This window comes from Enoplosus armatus, chromosome 11 (assembly GCF_043641665.1).
Source record: "Enoplosus armatus isolate fEnoArm2 chromosome 11, fEnoArm2.hap1, whole genome shotgun sequence".
Lineage (NCBI taxonomy): Eukaryota > Metazoa > Chordata > Actinopteri > Centrarchiformes > Enoplosidae > Enoplosus > Enoplosus armatus.
This window is the reverse complement of record NC_092190.1, coordinates 14,895,719-14,921,909: the sequence shown is the minus strand read 5'-3', so window position 1 is coordinate 14,921,909 and position 26,191 is coordinate 14,895,719. Positions and strand designations below refer to the sequence as shown.

The window sequence follows — 26,191 nt, the reverse complement described above, 5'->3', positions numbered from 1 at the left end:
TTCCCTCGGCCTGTGCACACTTTATCACGCAGTATAATGCAGTCTCGCCATTACAGTTTAGGGAACTTATTTTGAGGCAATGTACCTACTCTGCCACTGCAAATGCTGCAGAATCATCAGGTAAGAGTGATATTTATAGTGATCAACTTCTATCCATGAGGGAAAATGATTTGGAGTTACGGTGGTCCATTAACAGCAATAAGACACATACCTCTGAACAGTACTCTATCAAGCCTCCGTCAGTGCCAGAGGTTGGCAAGCATGTATAAGTTTAATCATCACCATCTCATTACTAGTTACCACTTGACAGCACCCTGCCTGGTTGCCTCTTTACCTTTACAGGCGAGTAAAGTTTCACCTTATCTAAGTGATTAGATAAGGTGAAACTTAAATGGTCTCCATGGGCTGATGGGGTCACTGCAGCAGCAGATACTAGGATACAGATAAGGTAAGAACAAATGAAAACTGTGTCTATCATTAAATTGACCAGATAATCTGATTTAAGAATATTTTTATTATGTATTTGCAGAACATTTGCAAAAAAAACACATTTATGCTGCTGGATCATCTTCCAAACACCTCAAACCTGCTACAAACCTACAACCCTTTTCTCAATGAATACAAACAACCATAAACAAGCCAGGCACCACTTTAACTACCCAAAACCTGCAATGCTCCTCTGTAAATGTTTGCTGAATGGGAGCAGGCAAAACAAGCGCAAAGACCAACCAGGGGGTTTGGCAGTTCCCCAGCAAACAACAGCACTGGACTAAAAATGACTTTGTAATCAGAGGGTTTAGAGAGCAAACAAAGGAGGAGGGACGAAAACCAGGGAATGATAGAGTGAGCCTATGAATTACTCAGCAGACTCGTCTCTCCCTCTTTCCTCCCTGCAGGAGATAATGGGGATCATCCGTCTTCTTGCCCTCCTTACGCCCCATCTTTTAACCACTCGTCTGCATCCAGGTCAGCTGAGAAATACCACAGGTCCCTTCCAACTGTGATGTGTAGAATTTGGTAGGCGGGGATTTCAGTCTACCAGCATTGTTGGGAAAAGCAGCAGAATTACCAAGCTGGATAGCTGCTCTGCTTAAAAGGCCCTAAATACACATTTTCTCAATCAGATTCTTACTGTGAATGGCGGCCTCCAACATGAACACACGATTTAAAGTTAGAACAGTTTTGGTTATTTGAGAGATGTCTGTGTTAGCTGATTTGAAGGGGGCGGGACTGAGTTAGAAAAAGGTGATGTCACATACGTCCATGCACCAATCAGTATTTGGCAACATGATTCAGAATCTGAAGGGAGTTGGTGGGTTGTTTGGTTACTGTCAATCAAATCTGATCACACCACAACCACACGGTCCTGACGAAGCAGATCAGCTGAGTTTTTGACTGTTAAACACTTAAAGGAATAGTTCAACATTTTGGGAAATACAACAATTCGATTTCTTGCCAAGAGTTTGATGAGAGGATTGATGTCACTCTTGTGTCCAGTACAGTAAATATATAGCTGCAGCCAGCTGCCAGATAGCTTAGCCCAAAGACTGGAAACAGGGGGAAACAGTTAGCCTGTCTGAAGGTAACAAAATTCTACCAGCACCTGTACAACTCACCAATACGTTATACTTTGTTTGTTTAATCCGTACAAAAACCGAAGAAAGCCAGTAAAGCATATTTCCCATCAATTCCAACCACTCCTTTACTAAACAATGCCCTCAAATATTTTTTCTTAACTTTGATTGTTGCTTATTGAGTTATGAATAGTTGATGTTATGGAGGAATGCTAAATATTTAAAGCCATATTTTCAGGGGCTTTAAACCTAGAAAAGCTCTTTTACTTACTTTAAGTCCATTTTCCACGTTTAAAGCGATTCCAGGTTTAACTGAGTGAAGGTATCCAGATTATTTAGTAATCCTGCTTCACAAGACAGACCCCAAGTCTACACAGTAAACTGTTATTAAAATGATTTAACTAAATAGACACATTGAACAATAGAGCAGCACTGAGACACATTGTAGACAAACAGAATAAATGCACATTCAAAGTGACATAGAAAGAACAACTTGGCTTAAATTATCTAAAATGACTTGGTGGTTGGGCTACAAGTATTCATCAGGAGGACAGGAGAGTGAAGTAATCCAAACATTTCAGTACACATGTACACTAAGAAATAAACAAAGCAAGATAAATTGAAAATAAATGCATCTGTAGAGGAAAGACTATTTATTATAATCACAATAAGAGTGCACAGATTGTTTATTTCACACATCAGCAGGCCTAAGCTGCTGACGCTGGAATATCATCTCGTTGAGCTGCTGGATTGTCTCAAACTCATGTTATTCCAATGGCTGCTGCTGCTAAACTGCTTAAGAAAACATACATGACACTTCTATTCAACTTCATGAATAATACAGTGTTCCTGCACACTCACACACACGCATACTAAAAACAGAGATGTGTCTCTCAGTGGGAACATGCCTGATTTTAAATCCCTATGATAAGAGCTCATTGAGGAGGATGGAAAACCTGCAGGATTCGCAGGCTCTCATCTCCTTCCACTAAAACGAGTCGTCTATTTTATACTGAAACAGGATGCAACATGGAGGCAACCGAAGGGCATCAACATGAGGTGAAGAGTTCACAGTGGCGTACAGGAATAGGATTTGAGAGTGAAAAAAAAAAAGAGGTTGATTTCTCTTTACCCAAAAAGAGTATGACATTCTCTTCTTTGATCAGGGAGAAAAGAGAGGAAATAAGGAGGTGGGAGTCGTGGAGAGAGCCAGTGAAAGAGAGAGACCGCTGGGTAGGAGACAACGGAGTGTGTCAGGGGAAGAAAAGCCAGAAAGAGAAGCAGAAGGCAGCAGAGTCAGGGAGATACTGCTATCACAGCTCCAACATGGCAGGATGTGACATGTGGAGAGCAGGAAGAGGAAACTGGACAGATATAGATTAATTTGGTAGCCGCTCCTGAAAACATGTCTATCCCATTAGGGGCCTCGGTGGCAACTAATGTGCTTATCAAAGCGTGCACCTTTGGTCTATTCCCAACCCTGGTATGATGCTACTGAACACGGCAAACACGGAGAAAGACAATACTTTTAATTTAACTACAGGTCAATGGGTTTTCTATTATGTCAAGTTCAAGGACTACACTTACTGGCTTGCAGAGTTAACATTTTCTCCAGAGTTGATAAAAAATAGGGTCACACCCTGGGGTCGAATCCCAAATCTAATCAGACTTAATGTAGGTCATTAATTAGTATGACTTTACCACAGCTGGGCTAATTTCACCATGTGAGAACCACTCAAATAAAGGAGCACAGTTAAACAATGAGTCTAGTTGAAGTAACAAAAAACAAAAGAAACGCTTTGTGAAAAATAAGCACCCTCTTCATTATTTACAGGGCACTGAAACTCTGAAACAGCTACATAAATATATTCAGTACTAGTGATGGTGACATTTGTCCTTTAGGACAAATACCAAGGAAAGTGATATAAATGTAATAAATCATAACAGTAATCTTTGCTTTCTCATTGTACAGGACTTTGTGCAGGTACATGCTATGATGTCTTTAGGTTTCTGTCAGCAAGTAAGTAAAATAGTTAAGGGACTTATTTTATAATGAATGGACCTTTTCTTACATAAATAAGTGTAGCATGTATAACCATATGTGGTTGGCTTTGGGTTTTATAGACTATCAAAACATCTGATTCTGTCAAAAAGGAAAATTACACCAAATAAGATGAAATGTTAAAATTGAAACCCAAAGAATTCAAATTTGAGATAATTTAATTTAGTGACTTCATTTAACTGACATTTGGAAAATCAAATTTGAATGCTTTTTTAAATTTTTTTATAGACCTGCAGACACAAGATCTCCATGTTCAAACGCCTCTCTGCTCTTTTTGTAGTGAAGTACGTCAAAGTACAAGTGGGAGGTAAAACAGATACAAGCAAGGAGTACATGACACATGTGCACCTACACACAAACTACTGTACAGATCCGCAATTTCGGCAAAATTCTTGGAAAATCTTTCATAAAGATCCAAACAGTGTTTCACATAAAACACCTGAAGCCTATGTTGCCTTGGACACTCTTCACTGTTTAAACTTTTCTGATGATGTTCTGATGTTCACTTTCCTTTTCAATACATTTCAAAAAGACAGACCCTGTGGTGAAAAACAGCCACATCACAGCAGTATGGGTGTGTCAGCTCAGCTGTTAACGCTGAGGCAGATAGCCATCAGATCAAATATGGGGTTTGGAGTCGGAGTGTGTGACATCTAAAATTTCAGACACTAGGAACAGCTTGTCTTCATTTCAAGTGAAACATAACAGTGCGACCTATTAACCAGTGTAGTGTAGGTTAGTTTAGCAGCTCCCGGTGCAGCAGTAGTTAATGTCATGAGGAGAAAACTACAGCAGAAGTTCAGTTTTGGGAATGGCTGATAGTATCAGAGGGTCTTCGGTGAGGCTGGCATGTTTTCAAACATGAAGCCACGAAGCCAAAATAAAGGGCGGTGGTTCTGATAGCTGTCACAAACTGCGGGATGTAGCCACACGGCGAGTGCGCTGGTTTGTGCTCATGTTGTTGTCAACTTACCTTCAGAGAGCTCCAGCTCCAGCTCCGCCAGCTTCTCCCGGACCTCCGCCGGCAGGGTCATAGCGACAGCCGGCGTGGGCTCCAACATCATCGTTAGCAACCCGGTAGAGGTTCTCTCAGCCATGGTGGTCCAGTACGACGCACGAATAGGTCCACTGAGTCGCCGGTTCTGAGGACAATGCGACCAGAAAATGAAAATAAAAATAAAAACAACAACCCCTCCTCACTTGGTTTCGGCTAAGGAGGGCAAACAGGGTGTTGGTGCGTCTCCTGTCTCGCTGCAACGTCGTACAGATGTGTGAGAAATCTCTCCAACCGTCATGACACGGCTAGCTGTGGGGCTAGCAGACACACCTGGCTGCGCGTTTCCATGTAGTGTGCTGGGTCAGGGCCCTGCCAGCGTCTCCGTGCCCGCTGTCTGTCCCTCGGCACTGACGGTGTCCTGACTGTCGGAGGCAGCTTCACTTCAACTGTGCAGAGAACTCATTCAACTCCTCGCTCGCTTCCCACGGCGCAGTCGCCATTGCATCATAGCAACAGCAGCCCTGGCCGTGCGCGTTCACGAGGCCCACTCGTGTATTTGTGTGCTGCACGCTGTCTCCTGATGTTCCTCATACAACTTGCCTGCCTCCTACTGTCACAATCACAGTGCTGCATGGCACTGGATTACATGCAGTGACCTGGGAGATACTACTGTACTATTGAAAAAAATATATATATGGTTTGTATTGTAAAGATAGCATTGAATTATCATCCGGCTAATGGCACTCCCAAAGCACAAAAATATCTTCATACTGTGGCCGGTATACTAGAAAGTATTCAAAAGTCGCTATAAGGATGCTATATTTACAACTAGAAATGGCTACATTTCATGCTTACTGCTGACATGTTGCAGTTGAAACATTTGAAATAGTTAAAATACAAATATTTATAGCTGTTAAAAGGGAAGTGCTGAAAGGAGTTGAAGTATCAATTTAAGTATAAGCACTGAATGAAGTTGAAGTATCAATTTAAGTGTAAGTGCGGGGTGAAGCTGAGGCATTTCAGTTGAAATGAAAGTGCTGAGAGGAATTAAAGTTTCAGTTTAAGAGTAAGCGCTGGGTGAAGCTGAAATAGGCCACCGTATCAGGTGAAATGAAAGTGTTGAAAGGTGAGTTGAAGTGTCGGTGATGATCTGAGCAATAAGTGTCAATTTAAGTGGAAGTCGTGAAAGAAATTAGTGTTCAAGTGTTCAAGTTCAAGTGCAGAAACTCAAAGACAATGTCAGCTGAAGAGCGCATAAGGCCAGAAACTCAAAGACAATGTCAGCTGAAGAGCGCATAAGGCCACTGTAAGGCAACACTTTAAATATTATTATTAAATATTTAAATATAGATATTTTAAAGTGAACATGAAATCATCTACTGAATTCAACAAACTGCCATATAAAGAGAAAGTGGAGGTGGAGGGGGGTTGCAAAAAGCAAAGCCCAAATAAGAGCAGATCCTGTCAAAGTCATGACTGGAGGCTAGGAGGAGTCAGCATCCTGTTATCAAATGTGGTCCTGCCTCCTGAACTCAAATTATGCTGACATTGAACATCATGTGACCCACATCAACATACTGGTCATTATATTTCAAACATTGTTCTACAACTTTATTGTACTGTAGCAAACGTAAGTATTAAGATAACAGAAATGCTTACAATGAAAGAAAATAGCCAAACACAAAATACACCAGTGCCGGCCCTAGCCATTTTGGTGCCCTAGGCGAGATTATGATTTTGCCCCCCCCCCCGCGCGCGCATACACGGCAAACATTATAACATTAATAACATTTTTTTTTTCTGAAGGCTTGGAGCGGTGCCCCCTCCGGCAGGTGGCGCCCTAGGCGACCGCCTAGTTCGCCTATGCCCAGAAATACACAATTTGTTGATCCCAGGGGTGATAAGTAAGTCTTATTGTGAAAACATATTGAAGGTAAAGGCATACATATCTTGAATTGAAGAATACATTTTTTATTTTGAATACATTGTTGAATTACTTTACTATTGTTTGTATTAAAATTACACTTAAATGTGAAATTATGCTAGTTGCCCACAATGGAAACTATGTTAATATTAATAATAATAGTAACTTAAATTATATGCCATGTTTTTCTAAAACAAGTTACAGAATGTGAGTAAAAAAAATGAAAAATCAATAATACAAATACAATAAGTAGTACATAGATTTTTTTTTTATATTTTAAGTTATTTTTTACTTTGTATATATTTCCAACAGCAAAATCACAATGTTTTTATTTCACACTTGCTTTTGCAATGTAAATGTAAACATTTCCAATGCCAATAAAGCTAATTTGAATTGAATTGAATTAGATAGATAAATAGATAGATAGATAGATAGATAGATAGATAGATAGATAGATCGATCAAATATAGTGTTTACTTCATAATAAAAAAAAGTGATACATATAATAAAAACATTTTAAAAATATATGGGTAACATTCCTGTTTTAGCTGCGCTGTATGAGGCAAGAAAAAGGCCATTCACATTACTTCTTCAAAAAAGAAAATTAGTTACATATGATTACATTTACAGTAAGTTGTGTATGATTAAAACAGTCTTTATGTGCTTTATATTACTCTATAACGTTTGTTTTTTGTCTTGCATGAATTGACATTTGTTTCTATTGCGAGGTTCTGATTGGGTGTGCTGTTTGTTTGTTTATTATTATTATTATTATTATTATTATTATAATAATTATTATTTTGTTCTGCATGTACATTTGTATGTCTGTTACAAAACAGTTAAAATATATATATGTAGTTTATATATAGGTTATATTAATATATATGTTTTGCTTCATCTTCAATGTTTGGAGTTAATACAACCAGTAGGTGTCGCTATATACACAGTAAAAAAAAAAGGTTCTTCTCTGGCAAGGTATGTGCTACATTAATTTGTGGCAGGAAGTATTGCTGGTGATGAAGTATTGCTCTATTGTAAGAAAAGATCTTTCCGCAGAGTATGTTTCAGATCGATGTGGTAGTGTGCGCCAGGATTCCTCTTGTTATGTTCAAAGATGGCCCCATTCACCTCGGTATGAACATCAACAAGGTGTGTTTTCCTGTCAGAACACAAACAACAGTTTAGTCTAGAGCTTTTACAGTCTTTAGGTTATATGGAAACTGTCGAGTGTTTGCCTGTACCTCCTTTGGCCTTTGTGTAAGGCGTCTGTCAGTGTCTTCAGGTAAATGGAGCGATGGTGTCCTTGCTCCAGTTGACGTTCATCTGTCCAGCAGTGACTCCAGAACACATCTGCATCTGTGGGGATCATATCACATCTGGATGGCCCATCACACCCATCTGTCTCCAGGTCCTCATCCCGGTGGTGCATCGTGGCATGGGGCTGGAACTCGGGGACACTGTACCTCTGGATGAAGAAGAGTTTGGGCTTGCCTGTCAGCATGGGGCATGCATCAGCAGTGAAAAGACGTCTGACAGTGTCCAGATGTAGACCTGGACTGTACGAGTCTGTACCCAGGAGGTGATTCGTCGTCCCGCGGCTAATGATGCAACAGATAAAGCCGTCACCTTCGAGGTTCTCTCTCTGTCTGAATATCCCTGTGAGGGCTGAAACAGTGTCCTCCACATTCAGCCATTTGTAGACGACCACCTTGAAGTGAAGAGCCTTAAATGTCTGCTCCATCATGTCTGAGTGAGCGAGGAAAGATGAAACCAGAATTTAAGTTTTACCCTCATAATACATCACTAAAAAGATAAATGAAAAAATCAGACTATGGCTGCTACTAACTACCAACAGTCTGAAACCCAAATATATTCAGTTTCTATCACCTGAGACAAAGAACAGAAACAAGCATTGATAAATTACTAAAACAATTTATCAACTATCAAAGTAGTTGTAGATGAATTTTCTGTCGATCGACTAGTGGATTAATTGACTAATTGTTTCAGCTCTAATTCAAATCAAACATATTTTTTCAGTGGTGCATGTAAGGAAGTACATTTACTCAAATACTGTACAATAAAGTACAATTTTGAGGTACTTGTGCTTTACTTGAGTATTTCCTAGGGGCAAATATTGTACTCCACTACATTTATTTCATTGCTATAGTTACTAGTTAGTTTTCAGATTAATATTTAACATAAAAACACGTGTGATAAGCTTATGAAATACAACTTGTTAAAGATTAGTCCTTACAAAAACACACCGTCTAGTTGGAAACCAATTTCTATGAGTTGCAGTTGCACCAAAAAGACATTTCCCCTCTAAACTTCTCATGGTTTCATTTAAATAACTATTTGAGGGTAAAAAAAACATTTATTAAAGTTATTTACTATTTAAAAAAAAGCAAAGATAAGAGAAAAGTCCAAACAATTAATACAAATTTGTGTAGCAGAACTTGTTGTTCTTCTGTTTTTTCTTCTTTCCTCTCCTGTTAATCATCTCACAACCCCTCAGCTTTAACATGTGACCCTTTGGAGGGGCCCAACCCCTAGGTTGACTAAACTACCTTACTGTGTATAAAATAGTTAAAACTAGCTCCACTTCAACAGTAAAATGCTGCTTACACATGGATGCATCAGTATTAACAATCTACTATGTAATATACAATAATATGGCAGTCAAGGGCCATTTTTCTGCAGAACGAGTCATTTTACTTTTGATACTTTAAGTACCTTTTCCTGATCTTACGTTTGTACTTTTACTTAAGTAGGATGCAGAAGTTTAAATGCAGGACTTTCACTTGTAATGGAGTATTTCTACACTGGCATTAGTACTTGTACTTAAGTAATGGATCTCAATACTTCTTACTCTTGGACTGTAGCTAGAAAGTGTTTTGTCTCTCACCTCCATCATTACCCACGCAGTCTATGATAACACAAACTCCTCTGGGATTAGTGTTAAATTTATACCAATCTAGTTGACTCTGTAATGCAAAAGAAAAAGCAAATAAGTTTCAAACATGCCTTTTACTAATCAAACACACTCAAAAATATAGGAATGGAATTGTAGTAAGGATGAAGTGTTCCTTTATGGGTTGAGAAAATTCTCCTACTTCTAAACTAAATAAAACACCTTCGATTAGTTGGAAAATGCATCGTCACAAACTGAAAACAGGGTTGCTTTTCTGAGCTCATGAAGTGGACTTCTTAGTGATACATGGTACAAGGACAGCGTCGCTACAAACACATAATGATATTATAGAATATGATGCAGTGCTGTAGATTAAATTACCCAATAGTATATAGAGTAGTACAATTAGCGCAACCATAAACATCTACAGCAATAAAATGCAATTTACACATCAATGCAGCAGTAATATTAATCCAGAAATATTATATATAATAGTAAAACACTGACAGGGAGCATTTTCTGCCCAATGAGTACTTTTACTTTTGATACTTTAAGTACATTTTGCTCATAATAATTATTTACTTTTACTTAAGTAAGGTTTTGATTGCAGGACTTTTGTAGTGAAGTAAGTTTCACAGTGTAGTATTAGAACTTTTACTTAAGCAAAGGATCTGAGTTCTTCTTCCAACTCTGTTTAATAGTGAGTGAAAACCTTACCTGACGGTTCTGCTCTCTGTATACAGGCGCTGGTATGTTTTCAGTGGCTGGTGACAAAGGGTAAATACGGTAATATGAATAGCAAAGTGAAAGACAATGAATGACCTGGGGCTTTCCAGCTGTTTTCATTGGGTAGCTGTAAAGCTCCATCTGAAATAATATTTGCTTACAGTATCTCTGGCACAGTTATTATAATTTGCTAATAAGTAGCCTGTCTTACCACTGTGGAAGGACGGTCCTCGTCTTGTTTGTTGTACAGGGTTGGAACTATTTGAAGGGGGGAATGGAAACTGAGGAGAAGATGTTTCAGTATTAGTTTTATGAGAGAGTAAATGAATACAGTAAATATTAACTGTTGTACTCTGTCGTACTCACATGAGCTCTGAACCTTTGTTGTTGAGATGAATGTTGTTCAGATGCTCCAACTGTGTACACAGACAGAGCAAACAGACGTTCTGTATCTTCACATACAATAAACTTGATCAAGCCTGCGCAAAAAACTCCTCATGTGGGACATAGATATGTGTTCCTTGGGCAAGTGCACATTTAATATCAAAAGTTACAGTCATGGGAAGCAGATGAAAGAAAATGTTAATATTGGTTTGATTAAGGTTAGGTTTTTAGTTGTATAAAAGTAAGATGGAACAATGAGACCTGGAATAAGCTGAAACTTATAACATATGGTTTAATAAATACAGAGTTTAGTACTGAAAATTGTGTAAAATTGAATCTGCCCAAAGGGCAAGTATATCTGTGTCCAACTGAGGTATGGTATCTTACCATTACATCTGTAAACTGGACGTTATGCTGGTATTAAGATGTGTTTTGTCAGTTATGTGAGTTAAATGAAACAGAAAATGAAATGCATTTTGTTTTATATTATGCTTTATGTCATATTCTGGGAAAGAAAAAAACTATTACTTTTTGTTGGAACATGCCGAAATACACCTTTGCATTGTCAGAGTATGTGGTCACTGCGAAAAAATGTGTTGTACAGGTGGCTTTAATTTTGGGTTTCAATGTGTGAAACATGTTTTTCTTTCTTTTCTTTGTTTTGGGAACTATGTAGAGGATGTGATATTCAGCTATTACATTTTTCTTTGGAACTTGTCAGCTGCCAGCAGTCATGTGTTGTGAACCATCATTCATTCATTTTCAGTTAACATTTTCCTGTCTAAAGAAAGTATAAACATTTCATATTTCACATGCACTGTGTGTACAGTGCAAATGTTACAAACCTCACAGTTTGCTCACTTGAGAACATGCTTTTCACATTTTGTCAAAGATGATTTTCATCTTGGCGATTCATAAACTCCTTACAAACTTGAGCCATTCCGTATTAAAAAGGTTAAAGTAACTCACCTGACATCTTGTACGCAGTCAGTTTTTTGGCTAGGTCGAGCCTGCCGATGTCTTGCAAACAGTCCTCTACAAAGTCGACTCTTTCAGCTGAAACTATATCCAGCTTCTCCAGTTCAATGATCACATCCAGGAAATTCTGTCACAGAAGAGAGAGGGGGAAGTCAGAATGAATGGAAGTTAAAATTGTTGTGTTATGTAGAACAAGAAGTGAGCCTTTGACATTTTTGGGACAGTACACCAAAACTCCCCTCCTACACACACAAGAATTTGGAATTGAGTAAGTGAAAACGAAACCAAACTTGAGTCTCACCTTGGCCTTTTCTATCTTCTCGCGGGGTAATGTGTTGCTTAACAAGAATTTCACATTGTTTAGATCTTCATTGGCCATATCCTCACTTATATTAGCCATCAATACTCTGCAGTAAGGAAAAAACATGATTATTTTAAGAACCACAAGTATGTTAACTTGGACTGTTAAAACATTTAAAACTAATATGCAGTGGTGGAAGAAGTACTCAGATCTTTTACTTGGTTAAAAGTAATACAATACCACAGCGTAGACATACTATAAGGAAAAGTCCTGCATTAAAATCTTACTCAAGTAAAAGTACAAAAGTTATTAGCATCAACATTTCCTTAAAGTACCAAAAGTAAAAGTACTCATTATGCAGAACGGCCCATTTCAGAATAATGTATACTATATCATCGGATTATAATTATTGATTATAATAAGCATCACTAATGTTGTAGCTGGTAAAGTTGAGGCTACTTTTAACTACTTTTTGTACTGCCATTTGGCTTAATCCATAAAAACACATCATAATGTATTAGTTGATTATATTTTGCATTAATAATCTGAATCTTCAAAGAAACAAGTAACTAAAGCTTTAAAATCAATGTAGTGGAGCAAAAAGTCACAATATTTGCTTCTGACATGTTGTGGAGTATAAGTATAAAATAAAATAAAAAAATAAGTACCTCAAAATTATACTTAAGTACAGAACTTGAGTAAATGTTCTTAGTTACATCCCACCAAAGCTAACTTGACTTTTTAAAACACATCTTACCTGAATCTTGGCAGAACCTGCCTGCATTTCAGATTCCTCTCTACCTCCTCTCTGCTGGTTTTACACACTTTCCTCAGGATATCAAAACGCCTCAATTGCAACATCAGCTCCGTCAGAAACAGGTGATCTCTCTCATAACACATCAATTTAGACTTTAGCATTTCCTTCAGGCAAGCCACGGTGTTGTCGGTGTCCCAGCTTTCACACAGGTAGAAGAGCCTCCTGCGTTCACCGCTGCAGAGAGCCTCTGCTATCTCGTTAATCGCCTGGAGCTGATGTTGGTCTGGATGAGCCATGTGGACCTTGGTGGGAGACGAGTGACAGCTGGAGATGTTGAACAGCAATCAAGACCGATCCACCTATACACCGGAAATCCGATTAATACTGTGTTAGGCTTGAGTTCCGAATAAACATAGCAAACAATCATGTCAATGCAACACTGACTGTACCATATATGATTACATGTGATAAATACTAACAAATAACTTGATTGATCAATAACTGAGAGGATTATTGAAACAGCCTACCTTACACCGTCGAAATCTGAGGGACAGTTTGAAAGAGGAATGGAAAGATGACGCACGACATAAAATACTTGGGGAAGTACCTCTTTGGTAAAGTCACACAAATCCCACGAGTCGTGCACGGCGAATCACTGACTGACATTTAGAAATCAGCAATCTTGATTACGGGACAGGCGCACAATTACGACCGAAATTCTTCTAGGTTTATAAAAGTGCACAATATGGAGTTATAGCTCACTAAAGCGAAAGTGAAAGCAAAAAGGCGGCCCCGCTTTGATAACAAAACTTAAAGGCACAAGCTGTAGCAGCAGATGATCCGGACCAAAATCCATTTATTGACAATTTATTAACACTTAAAACCGCAGACTATCAGCATTTCTATCAATCAATCAATCAATCAAGTGTATTAGTCACATGCAATCATAAAATGTACAATCAAAGTGAAATGTAATAATCACAGTATCTGGGTAAATGGATTAATAACATTTATAACTATATTATTACCAAATAGAAAGGATAAACCTGGCAAGCCTTATGAGAAAGTAGCACAAAATATAATATCATAAAATACAACAGGAATTATTAACATGAGTAATATTTAAAAACACTGGAGTAAAACAGGTTTATGTTTTTAGACTTTTTCTGACTGGGTAGTCTTTATCAACAAATTAAAATGGGCTCTGTAATCAAATTATGTTTGGTGGCTGCATGAGAGGGGTGATTTATTATGCAAATAAAAACATAAGAATAGGCTTCTATGACAATCAAAAATAAGGACTCCTTTACTTCAGATAATATTATTTACTTTAGATTGCATTTATTTTTTCATATATTATATGAAATATTATATATTTTTCATACTTTTTTTAAAAAACATGTTTTCGAATTAATCTGCTTTAGTTCAGGATATTCTACTACTGCCAAGTTACACATCCTGCTTATATGCAGTGTAATCTGTTTGAGCAGGATATCAATAAGAGTAGCTCAAAGCATGATTGTGAGTTTTCCGACAGCCTTGAAGGCGTCACTGCTGCTCCCCCTGCAGGTTGCCGGAGCTTTCTGCTTACCAAAGCGCTCCGAGTTCCGCTCCGTCTGGCCAATCGTGTCACGCTGTGGCTCAGCACCATTGCAGTGTGCAGAGATCATACGGAGGTGCTGCTCACTGAGAGAGCGACCGTTTGGAGGAAAGATACTCGACCTGGGTGACCGCTCTGGGAAAACACCAACCCTACTTCCCTGACACAGTCACCGCGTGGCACTGCCATAACCAGCTTCAGTCCGGGTGAGTATTTCATTATCTGGTAGCTGGCAAAGCATTCAGGGTTTTCCAGGTACTCGCAGTCAAGGGCTGCTGGTGACTTGGAACATCAGCAGCACTGTCGTGTGTTGATGTGGACGTAAACCCGCGGCGGGGATGCTTCAACGTCAGCGGGCTGACCAGTGCCGACACGAGTGTTAACTGTCTGTAGCTAGTGACCACAGAGCAGATGCTTCGGCGTTGGAGCGAGGCAGTCAGCCGTTTTGGCCTGGTCACGACTGGTGTAAAATGAGGATGAGGACGTCCAGCAGCAGCTGCCGACTAGAGCAGGCACGCTAACGGCATGCAAGCCTAGCTAAGGTAGCTAACGTTGACGTGCAGGTTCAGGCTTTCGTGGCAGCGGTGTAACAGCCGTTAGCTAGGTAGCAGTTAACTAACTGACTAACAGGGCTGCGTAGAGCCATCCACATAACTCGTTAGCTAGCTACAGTGTTTCAGGCAAAACAGCACGTAGGTTCACTTAACGTTAGCCACTGCACATTTCGTCCTGGAATATATACACTATTTCCACCTTGACACTTGCAGCTTGTTTAGTCAAAAATGTTTTATTTTGAAAAATATAAGCGGAAGGCTCAATTTTGCACCCTTGCAGGCTTGCAGTATAACTTTTTAATGCTTAAAAGTAGCACTAACGTCCATCTATTACATCTTCCACGAAGTAACGTTACGTTAAAGGGTTGGGTCTGATTCTGTTAAGTAACGTTGATTGTCTGAAAGGAGATGCTGTTGCGTAAATCACTGTGATGAACAGCGGTCCAGCTAAAGTCTCTGAGTAGCCTTTGCTAGTCTCAGTGGCCAGGTAGTGACTTGTATGTTTTATTTGTCGCTGGTTAGTAGTTCACGTTAGCCATCAAACCATCCATGTCTCTGAGTTTGCAGCAGTACCACAGTGATTTGAATCACCACCACGTATGTATGTACATGTTTCAGTGGCCAAGTTATGTTGGGTATGAAGAACCAATATCTGAGAGGTGTTGCCTCAGTAGACAAAGGTGAGAGTGCACAGTGCATGGCTAGTTTAGGAGCTTCAGACCAGGAGCCTGATGCTGCTTAAGCTTTTCATCCAGAAACATTTCATTTGGGTAGCTGTTAAAGCACACAGGGCCTATACCTACACCACTTGGCTGAAGACAGGGTCTCACTCTTCCCCCAATGCTCTTTTATAAACTCTGCTGGGACATAACAGTGTTTTACACCAGTAGTTCAGTCATGCTCAAAGTTACCAGCAACCAACACTCCTTAACATCACTAATTCATACCTCTCTGCTCTGCCAAGCCAGTTTACTTCTGCCAAGTTGCTTTCTAGTTGATCTTTAGGTGTTGGCACACTACTGCTTTTAACACTTACATCAGTAAGTTAAATGAATGCTGCTTGGAGCGATGTTGGTCATGATAAGTAATTTAGCTGCGCCTCAAATAATGGCGTCATGGGCAAAGATGTAGAGCTGAAGATCCAGATAATTCCATGCCATCTGCTGCTCATCCTCAATCATCATCATCATCATCCTCCTCCTCCTCTCTCCTCTTTCCTTGCTCTATCCGTGCCACCGTGTGTTTTGGGACTAGGCTATCATCAGAGCTGCGGCCTATTTTAGCCGGGAACTCCATTTACCCACTTAATCTGTGTCTCTGTGTCCAGGAGTTGAGTTTCTTTTATTGCTCAGTGTGACAAATGGTAGCTTATCCAGCCCAAGTCGTTTGATGAGCAGAAGGACCTAAAATGTGTCAGATCATATTGTGAATTCACTTATCAAACACTATACTGTAGTTAAAGGCCCATTTGCTGTATAAAACTATGGAGCTTGCCTAATGGTTTCAAATGGGATTCACTAGAAGCTTAGGTCAACTGTTATGAACTTTGTGTCAGTATATGAGTTGACTAATAATGCACAACATTGTAATTGTTTTGGCCATTCATGTGCAGCAGATGTGAGCTTATTGAGACAGCTCTAAACCAAAACAAATCTAAACGTAACTGTATTGAGCCCCAGAGTGTGTTGCCTCCCTCCCACCTGTGGTGATGCACACGCCTAGGGGATCAAAGCTGTAATTAGCCTGCCATGGATTAGCAGTGGGGACTATTTTCCACTGTACTCGCTCCGACAGAGCCAGAGGCTCACACAGGCAGCCAGCCCCCTACCCTTCCTCTTCTTCCTGTAGAGAAAATCTGAATTGACATGTTTGTTGTTATCTCCTCCAGGCCAAGCAAAGGGGAGACCTCACAATCCTGCCCTGGAGAGTCTGGACATCCAGAAGTTCTTAAATTTATTGTGTATTGTTTTCCTTTGTTGTTAGTCAGCATCCATATTGCTTCTTCATATACTTATATGTCACCAGTGGAGTCTCTGTAGTCGTGTTGCGTGCAGACAGTCTTGAGAATCAGCTGGATTTGTGGTTGGCATGCAGAGAGAGCTGTGGTGCTGCTGACTCACTGCACTGCCAGGTATGAGGTCTGTTTGTGTGTTGGCTGTCTCCATGATGTACAGCATGTCTCTCTGTGAGCCAAACAAGAGTTCATACTGTTCCTCCGGGGGCTCCGAAGGGGTGGAGCAGCATTAATGTGTGTACTCTCTTGTTGGTAAATGAATCAATGCTTTCAAAACTGATTGCAACAAGGTTTGGGAATCACAGGGTTTATTGCCCAAGCTGATGATGTATTCATACAGGCAGTTCAGCAAAAGAGGGGGATTGATGTTTCATCGCAGTACTTGTGTTTCAGGCTGCAACTAACAATATTTTCATTATCAATTAATCTGCAGATTTTCTCAATCTATAGTGAAAAAGGCCTATAAACAAAGATGATGTATTTGAAATCGATTGCTTTGTCTTACCAAATGTCCAAAACCCAAATATAATCAGTTTACATCATATGACAAAGAAAAGCTTAACTTGAGAAGCCGGAGCTACCGAATGTTTAGCCTTTTTGCTTGAAAAATGAATAAAACGATCAAGCAATTATGAAATAGCCCATGAATAATTTTCTTTCAATCAACTGACAGATTAATCGACAAATCGCTGATTACTATGGGAAATGCAATCCAATCCATGCCTGTTTCAGTGTATCAATAACCTATTTTAGGAGAATACATTGTGGTACATTTTACAAATTCTTTGTCAAACCTGTAACTCAAATTATATGTGTAAAGTGGCCTATGCTGCCATCATTGGCATGCTGGTTAGCTCAACATGTGTGAATGTTTTGATTAGGTTAGATTAACCGTATTATCCCGAAGGGGAAATGGCTTGTTCCCATGGAAGTGGTGAAAGGCTTTCTTATTGTTCTGCTGTACAGTACGGCCAGTTGATTTCAGGGTGCCACAGACTTTCACCTCCTTCAGTTCTTTTCAGTCAATGCTGTGTTTGCAACCCTTCATTATTAATACAATGCTGTGTTGGCATATCAAGTGGTTAACCTTTAATCCACCATTCAGCATTGGTCACAGGGAACAGCTTACTTGCAGCACATATTTTAGTCATGTTTAAATGTACCTGATACACTATATATGTAATATACACTTCAGGCTATAACTTTTCTATTTTGAAAATTATTAAATTGTATGGCAAACTATAGAAGTGAACATATCATGATGCACAGTCACCGAAGGCCATTTTGAATAGAGAGTAGGGCTGCAACTAATTGGCATTCAATGCATTATCTGGATATCTATAGATTTTTTTTTTTCAGATATATTTAAAAATACAGATCTCACAAAACTGCATACTAATTCATCTACAGACAGTTGGTTAGTTAGCATTAGCTACCCGACAGGTATAGACTGAACAAAGTTGAATCTGAACATTTCTTCCGACTCCTGTGGCGGCACTGTTCATAACTAGATAACACTTTGTCAATGAACACAAAGGGAGAGCTCAGATCAGTGTACAGTCTTTAAATCTGTACCTCTCGTACATGCCACCCTTTAAATTCACAGGATCGTCAGAACCAGCAAGCCTGCTGGAGTCATGACAGCCTCGTAAACGGCGACCGGTGCACATATAGCATAGCTATTCACGTCACAGTTTGCGGGACTCAAGACTTGTTAATTCAGTATATTAATCAGCCCTATTTCTGACCAACTGTATCACACCCCAAAGTATTCCATTTAAAGTGATAGAAAAGCAGCAAATCCTCTCGTGAGAAGCTGGAGCCTGTGAATGTTTGACATTTTCCCCTGATAAATGACCAACCCTGTTGCTCTGTATTTGTGCCCCAGAGGTCAAAATGGCAAGGATAGTTGAACATCACACAGGTTTAGCACACTGGGGCCAAACTCAATTGAGGGACAGCGTGGAAGAAATAGATTTAGGTTCTATGGGGGCCTCTTGCTGTGACACAGTAAAAAAATGTTTGAAGTATACCACATAAAGTATGTTGTAGTTGAATTCCAGTCACCACCAAAAGCAGTTTGACCAGATAGGCTCATTTAACATGCTAACGGCAACCATTGAACACAAGGAAATGACACAACTTGCTGTTGACCTGAACACAATGCACATGAGACTGAATGGCACCTATGCTTTCCTACTTTTGTACTGGGTGTCAGGGTGTATGTGTGTTTTGGAGGGGAAACACAAGGTCTGTATCATTAATGTGGTAGCATGGACTGTTTGTTTAAGCCAAGATAATAGGTCATCTTCCTCTCAGAGCCACTGCTCTCTGCTGGCCTTTACCTTCCCATCGATCAGCTCTCTGCTCTCCTGCTCAGGTTGCTGGTCACGACTCAGCGCCCGTCTGAAGTTGAACAGATGCCAAAGCCCGGTTGATTCCAGGAGCCTTTGAATTATTGCCAGTTATTTGTTGTTGTGATATGATAGAAAAGATGTGGAAGGAAAGTGGGATTTTTTTTCTGAAGCAAGCCATGAGAGATGTTTATTGGAGAGTGAAGCACCTGTTAACAAACGTGTCCCCTTACATTTAGTGAGGCCTAGTTGTTTGTGCTGCCGATGTACTGAGAAATGTTTGGGAATAAGGGGATGGAGCATTTCTAAAATTATAAAGCCCAATAGGCACAGTTTTCATTGCGTAATTAATTATTTTCAGGTGTCTGTGTCCTAAGTGACTGAGTGTTTCATTGGCAAGCCAAAATCTGGCCAAGGCTCGATGGCTAATGCCTATTAACTTGGCTACAGTTGCTAGCAAAACTCTGTCATTGTCCAGCTAGTGTACTGTCTTTGCATCTGCTGCAGTGGGATACATGGAGCCAAAATGTAGCCCACATATTTGTTGTTTTTCATACTGTAAGAAACAATTTGATTTAACAACTATTACCAGTCTCTGGGGTGGGAGGAAGTTGAGAGGCCAAGCTCTCTGGCTTGATTTTCTTGGTATTCAGCGGTTTTGCACCCCCCCCAGCATCTGAAGCGGCACGGTAGTAATGCACCCACTCTCGTCCTGTTTCCCCCCTGTTGATCCTTTGGTCATGCAGGCTTTGGTCTCAGGCCCGTGGCCTGTGCAGTGGTCTTGGCATGTCACGAAAGCTGAAGGTGGTCTATTGTTAGCAGACTGCTGAGCAGCTTATATGGCAGTACAGCATTTCCCTCCTCCGTTTCTCTGGAGTAAAGTAAAATGCTGAGCTGCTCCTCCACAGACCATGAACACACTGTCAGCAGGCGTGCTAAATACTGTGGAATTAGTGGTCATGTGTCTGTAGTTTGAACTGTCAGTGAACTTGTGACTGCCCAAGCTTTCATTAACCCCCCCCCCCCACACACACACACACACACACACACACACACACACACACCTCATTGCTTTTGTTTTACACTGTTAGGTACACCTGTACAATCTAACGAATTCAGTACAATAGCCCAGCTGTAAATCCTATCTTTGTGAAGCTTTTAACGTTCAGTCTTTGTTGACACTGTGTCAGACAAGTGTTGATTAACCTCTATGGTATTCTTTGAGGATATAGCCAGTGGTGGTGTTATATTGGGCAGCACATTAATGAAATGTGTTTGTAATGTTTGTTTACCCCCTCTTATTTACACAAGGGGAACAAAATATTAGAAATGCCTTTCAATGTAATTGAATTTTAATCCAATAAAACACCACCACTCATCACGGCTTAGAAAATAGACTTCTGTGACACAGTGTCAACAACTGAACATCATAACCTTATAATTTATGGATTTCATAGGATGGGTTTAATTGCAGCACAGTTATATTGAATCGCATTAGATTGTACAGGTGTACCCAATAAGTAGGTAACTGTGTTTCCCTCCGTAGTACATCCAACCTAAACAGTGGTTTTCTGTCCATTTGCACTGGTCTCTCCAGAATTACTCAATTTAAAAAGGTTGTATTATTCATATATTTTATGTATCGAACACCAAAAAAGCATGAGAACTCTCAACTTACATGTGTTATTTTTTCCTTGTGTAAGGAGAGCCATGACTTGTCGAGACACTACACTTGCATTGTATACAAGTGCTTGCTTATTATGATGCTTCTCTGACAATTATAGGGCGTTGTACACAACAACCTTATTGTAAGTCATTCTGGATAAGATCACAAGCTAAATGTTTGAAATGTAGCAAATGCCATGGCCTTTATAAGTCAAGTTGTTCCTCCAGTGATAATATGTGTAGGTGAGGTTAATATGGGGCACTCTGGAGGGCCTCAATACAGTATGTATGTGCGTGTGTGAATGTGTTTATTCTGTATGCGGATGAGTATACACACAACATTTGCATTGAAAGGATTTGCATGCCTCAGTTTGAAGAGCAGACAGGAAGGAGGCAGAATGCTGTTGGCATTCACCTGTGCTGTTGTGTGTTGTGGCTCACCCTGTCTAATTGGTGGAACCGTGTGTGTGTACTTGGTTGCAACACGGGCCCATCCCAACACGTCTGGCCCTGCAGCTGCAGCAGAGCTAATTTTAGCCCAGGATGTGCGTACGCCTCAGTTCCCCTAGCCTGGCCTATGAGAGATGAGGAGAGGATGAGGGAGAAAGAGTAGCCAATCTTTCACTCTCTCTTTCTCTCCTCTATCTGTGCACCTATCTCTCTGTCTTTCTTTCTTTCAGTATTATTATCTGTGGTATGAAATTTTCATGCCCAAGGAAGTAGTTTTTTGTCTCCACGTGTTCTAGGGGCAGCACTATCGATTTGCACAAGAACATATTGACTGCAGTCACTGTTGTCTGCCTGTTTGTGACCTTTTATTCACCAGTCCTTTCTGCCTGTACCTATCTACCCACCTATCTTTATAACTATATATGGTTATCATTCTGTAAAGAAAACCAGGCAATAGAGGTAATTTTCCAGTGCTGTATTTGCTATTAATAACTCCCATTCTATTCCTGTGCTGCCTGCTCCACTGGTGAGTGGCTGGTTCTTGTTGCGATTGAGAGAGGCACAGGGATGGAGATTACAGCCGACTGGTTCACTGTGGTCAGGTATTAGAGTTAATCCCCCTACCTAGGGAAAGTGTCTGGATAATGTGTGTGTGTGTGTGTGTGTGTGTGTGTGTGTGTGTGTGTGTGTGTGTGTGTGTGTGTGTGTGTGTGTGTGTGTGTGTGTGTGTGTGTGTATAGTATGATTGTGTGTATGTCTCATGAAGAATGGCCAATTGCAGACACACATGCACCAAAGAGGATGACTGTCAAATGTTTTAGAGGAATATTTGAGCAGGGAGGACGCAAAATTTGCGTGTGTGTTTTGGGGGTTACTCGTGCATTTGGGCTGTGCTGCTTGTTTATGTGCAAATCAGCAGACTGAAACAAAACTCACAGTGGTCATGAACCTGCCCCAGATTCGTGTAAACTTGGCTTTGTAGACTGTAGACTCAGTTCAATCATTAGTCTAAATTTGCATTTTGTGGCCCAAATTTAGAAAGTACAACATATTTAAATCTCCCAATATTTGCATTTGCTCTATGAGAACAGCAGCACAGTTTTGAAACAGCAAAAATATATCACTTTTTAGCAAGAAAAACATTTAAGTACTGCAATGGCATGCATCCACCCTGTTTATGTGTCTTTGAGCAGAACACTGAATCCCTCCTGCTCTGTATTTGACCCTGTGATCTGACTCTCCTGTTGAAGAGGTTAAACGCAATTTTCCAACACAGATCAATAAATTGTCACACCATCATTGTTGGACATTTAGTTTGTCATGGTCACAGTGAGCAAACTTGAGGGAAGAGGGGCAGCAGCAGAAGTGGTGCAAACAGAACAGGCGCAGGGCTTGCTAAAGCTCAATAATTCATGGCTGACTGAGCTAAGATGACCTTGAAAAATCCCCAGTGTTGGACTGTTGAAACCTGGCACTGCTCATTTAGGGCAGAGAGGAGAAGTTGAGACAGACAAATACAAACACACATAGGCAGTGCATTTGTAGTCTCCCTTTTTGGTAAGGTTTTTTTTTTTCATTTGCTGACGCAGATTAAGAGAGTCGTCTGCCAACATTGTCCTTTTTCATTCTCACAAAGGGCATTCATTTTGGATTGTATTACTGTAGTTCATGTATGCTATTCATTTGACTTTATATTTTGTATCTTCACTAGGTTTGAGTTCACATGTGAGAGAGAAACATGTTCCACTACAGTGACTTACTGTGTCACAGTTAAAAAAGGAGCCTGCTGCTCTCGACAGAGATTGTATTGTGAAAAAGCATAAAAAAAGAACTGTCCACAGCAATCGGTGACGCAGCTACTGAAAAAAACTAATGTATACCCACCTGCTACCATTTATTTATGTTGTTTCTTGTTTTACTGCTGTCTCGTGCTGTTTTATGACCATAAAGAAATGGATCTAGACTCTGGACTGATTTTCATATTGAGCTGTTTTCCATTTGTTGATACTTTACCAAGTGCTGTACAAACATCAGAAAAAAGCGAATAATGGCAATAAGCACAGGCCTATCATGAAGTACCAGGGACTGAAATCAGTTTTTTTTTACTCCCCTCACTCCTCTTCTGCCAAAAATTCTCACTAATCTCATGGAATGACAGTTCGACAAAATTCAGTCTGATAATTTAATTATTTGTGTGTGGATATCAGTTTTGATTACAAGTGCTGGGTCATGTGAGGTTGCCAGCCTGCAGCACACAACAACCATCTTCTGCTCGAGTGTTTAGGACGTTTCTTAACACGTCATGCTGAAAAGTATTGCACCCAGTTATCACAACCGCTGACTAGTGCTACTGCAGCATTTGCATTTGTTATAAGGATGCGGCACTTCTTATTTTTCTTGCTTTGAAAGATGTTGTGAACGCTGCCTCAAGGTTTGGAACTGACGCATGTGGTGAACGTGGTTCAGTTTCCGATATACTTGTGGTTGAATTTGTGGGGAAATAAAATGATTGTTTCCTTTCCAATCACGTAGCAACTGCAGCAGTGCTCATTGGAGCCCTTTGTAACATGATCCTCAAATAAGAAGCATTGATTGTGTCGAATATTTCAGCAGTTCATGACTGCTGCTCAACAGCGGCTCATTCAGGAGCCAGAACTACTAACACTGGCAGGAAAAATGTGAACCCAAGAAAAAACTAACACAAGCTCAGTGTTGATTGCTATATCTTTGGTAACACAAGTTTCTACTGTAGATCACAACTTGGACAGACCAACTGTTTAAATAATCCTGGTCTGTCTCCTCTCCCCTGCCCTGGGTGCCACAGTGGTTAAGAGTGGCCCTGTGTACTTTGCAGGGCTGTAACCTTGTGTTTGTTTACACTAGTTTAATGAGTCGCTTAGTCACGGATACTTGTATGATTCATCTGTCTGTAATGAATGATGAGTGTTGTTAGGTGCTTTAGGGAGCCCTCCATTTGGTACTAACTTGAAATAAGATAATAAGGGGATAGAATAAAGGCTAAAGCTACATGGTTTTATGTTGGCCATTGTTGCTAATGTGTCATACATTGGAAAAACCTCCTTTTAGCGGCATACTCATCCATTGTACTTAAGCCTGCCACCTAATGTACAGTTCAGTCAAGCCCAAGCTAAAGAGGTTTGTTTATGCTGAAAGCAAGGTAAACACATACAGTGTACACAGAGCAGCAATGTGGGATTAGCAGGCTGCCATAGAACTGACTTGATTAGCATGCTTATAGTGTTTGTTTATAGAGTTGCACAGCATGTCGATTAGCATGCTGCAGCTGTTGCTAGTCCTGTATGTCCTGGCAGCTGGCAGAGGAGAGGACCGATGGTGGACCAAGACGGCGTTTTGGTAAGACTGGAGTCATGGCACACACACACATACACAGCAGTCTTGCCCCAACATTCAAGATGTTAATCTTATGTTGTTGTTTTGGATTTTAGCGCAGACTTGACTGATTGTATGAAGCCATTTTTCATTTACCAGTTTAGCTGACAAATACAGTACTTATTGAGTCATGGGACTGCCGAGGTTCCAGGCTCATATGTGAAAACAATCTCAGTCAGAAGGTGAATAGTGAGCAGTTTCTCCCCCCCTCTAAGTGCAGTTAACATGTAGCACTCCATATCTGCCTGACTGCGCTGCTCACTGGCCCTTTTCTCAGTTATGTATTAATCAGTGGCGGTGAAAAATGTTCTACTATTTTAGCCCCTTGAGATCATCATACAAATGCATTTATATTGTAGAGACTGAGAAAGAAAAACTTGTCTACCATGATGGATTGAATATGTACATTTTTGTTTAATTTCTTGATCCGTATATTAAACATTTCAACAGTAGTTAGTAATTGTCCATATTAATCAACCTGACAGTATATGACAAGGTAGATCTTTTTTAGACATGCTAGTGGCGTAGCTCTAAGGATGGCAATGTTTGTCAGGTGGACGGTCAGGCTGCCCATTACTTTGGTCCAGATGGAATAACCTCAACAACCATTGGATTGATTTCCATGAAATCTTGTCATGGTGATAATGACATTTCTACGAGTCCCATTTGTACTTTGTGTTTAGTACTAATTAGCAAATGTTAGCATGCTAAGCTGAAATGAAAACATATCTGCTAAACATCTACATGATAACATTATCATTGTGTGCAAATTGACTGCAAATTCACAGAGGAACATATTGTGTGTTAACTCCTCTGTCTTGAAACTAAATACACTTGTTGTGATTTGGGGTTTGAAGTGCCGTAAACAGGATGGGTTGGCACTCTCCTCTTCCCTTGGGAGCTCCGCCACAGGACAATGAGCAGGTCCTGCATAGAGGGAGAGCAGCCCTTGAAGGAAAGTTTGCTTATTGTCATTCGCCAGGCCTCATTAGGTGTATGACATATTTAGCTCACAGTGACGGCTGGCTGGAGAGCACTGTTGTTACTAGACATGCAAACACTGTAGCTCCCAAGTATGGTTCCAGCTAATTGTGCATTGTTGTAACCAGAAGGAAGGACAGAGTCGACTTTTCTGTCATTCCTTTTCTTATTCCTGTTACCCAGCCTTAGCTAGATGTTTAATATGTCTTATTCTTACAGTAGTTTTATATTGATAATGAGGCTTTTTGGTTTCATCTGTATGATGGGGAAAACTCTACCCAGTATCCAAGCCTTAAGGCAAAAAAACCTTTTGGGTAAGACTGAAGAAAGTGCATGTTCTTTTGTTACAGTGCAGTTTTGACTTATACCTTTATAGTATGCAGCACCTACAAAACTGTCTGACTTGTGCAACAGTTCGAAGACCCACTGCAGTACAGATGTTGGTCCGTCTGTTGCTTAGTATTCTATGAAAGGTCCTCAGAGAGACTTAATGGATGTAAATATTTCCTGCTTGCTCTGTTCCTTATTGTCACAGAGCTGTGTTTGTG

General features: G+C 40.1%; 2 protein-coding genes across 6 annotated transcripts in view; both read right to left on the bottom strand.

Moving 5' to 3' along the window:
* Positions 1-4,733, bottom strand: part of LOC139292749 (disco-interacting protein 2 homolog A-like) — a 75,079-nt gene extending 70,346 nt beyond the window's left edge. For 2 of the 3 annotated variants that reach the window (XM_070915117.1, XM_070915118.1), the window contains exon 1: positions 4,610-4,733. In XM_070915117.1, the coding sequence (XP_070771218.1) occupies positions 4,610-4,733 (124 nt within the window). The remainder of the gene's footprint in view (positions 1-4,609) is intronic. The other variant, XM_070915119.1, reaches the window with a different exon arrangement.
* A 2,267-nt stretch (positions 4,734-7,000) lies between these two features.
* LOC139292609 (CASP8 and FADD-like apoptosis regulator) lies at positions 7,001-13,287 on the bottom strand. 3 transcript variants are annotated; one of them, XM_070914969.1, is made up of 10 exons: positions 13,142-13,287; positions 12,615-12,973; positions 11,858-11,963; positions 11,548-11,683; positions 10,561-10,610; positions 10,406-10,475; positions 10,186-10,232; positions 9,463-9,541; positions 7,799-8,303; positions 7,001-7,716 (listed from the first exon to the last, which is right to left on the bottom strand). In XM_070914969.1, exons 2-10 carry the CDS (start codon positions 12,908-12,910, stop codon positions 7,587-7,589), a joined length of 1,419 nt encoding a protein of 472 aa, XP_070771070.1. In that variant the 5' UTR covers positions 12,911-12,973; positions 13,142-13,287; the 3' UTR covers positions 7,001-7,586. The 3 variants fall into 3 exon arrangements, with proteins under 3 accessions (XP_070771070.1, XP_070771072.1, XP_070771071.1); XM_070914971.1 differs by having other exon boundaries at positions 11,858-11,894; XM_070914970.1 differs by having other exon boundaries at positions 13,222-13,272.
* Positions 13,288-26,191: the final 12,904 nt, after the last annotated feature.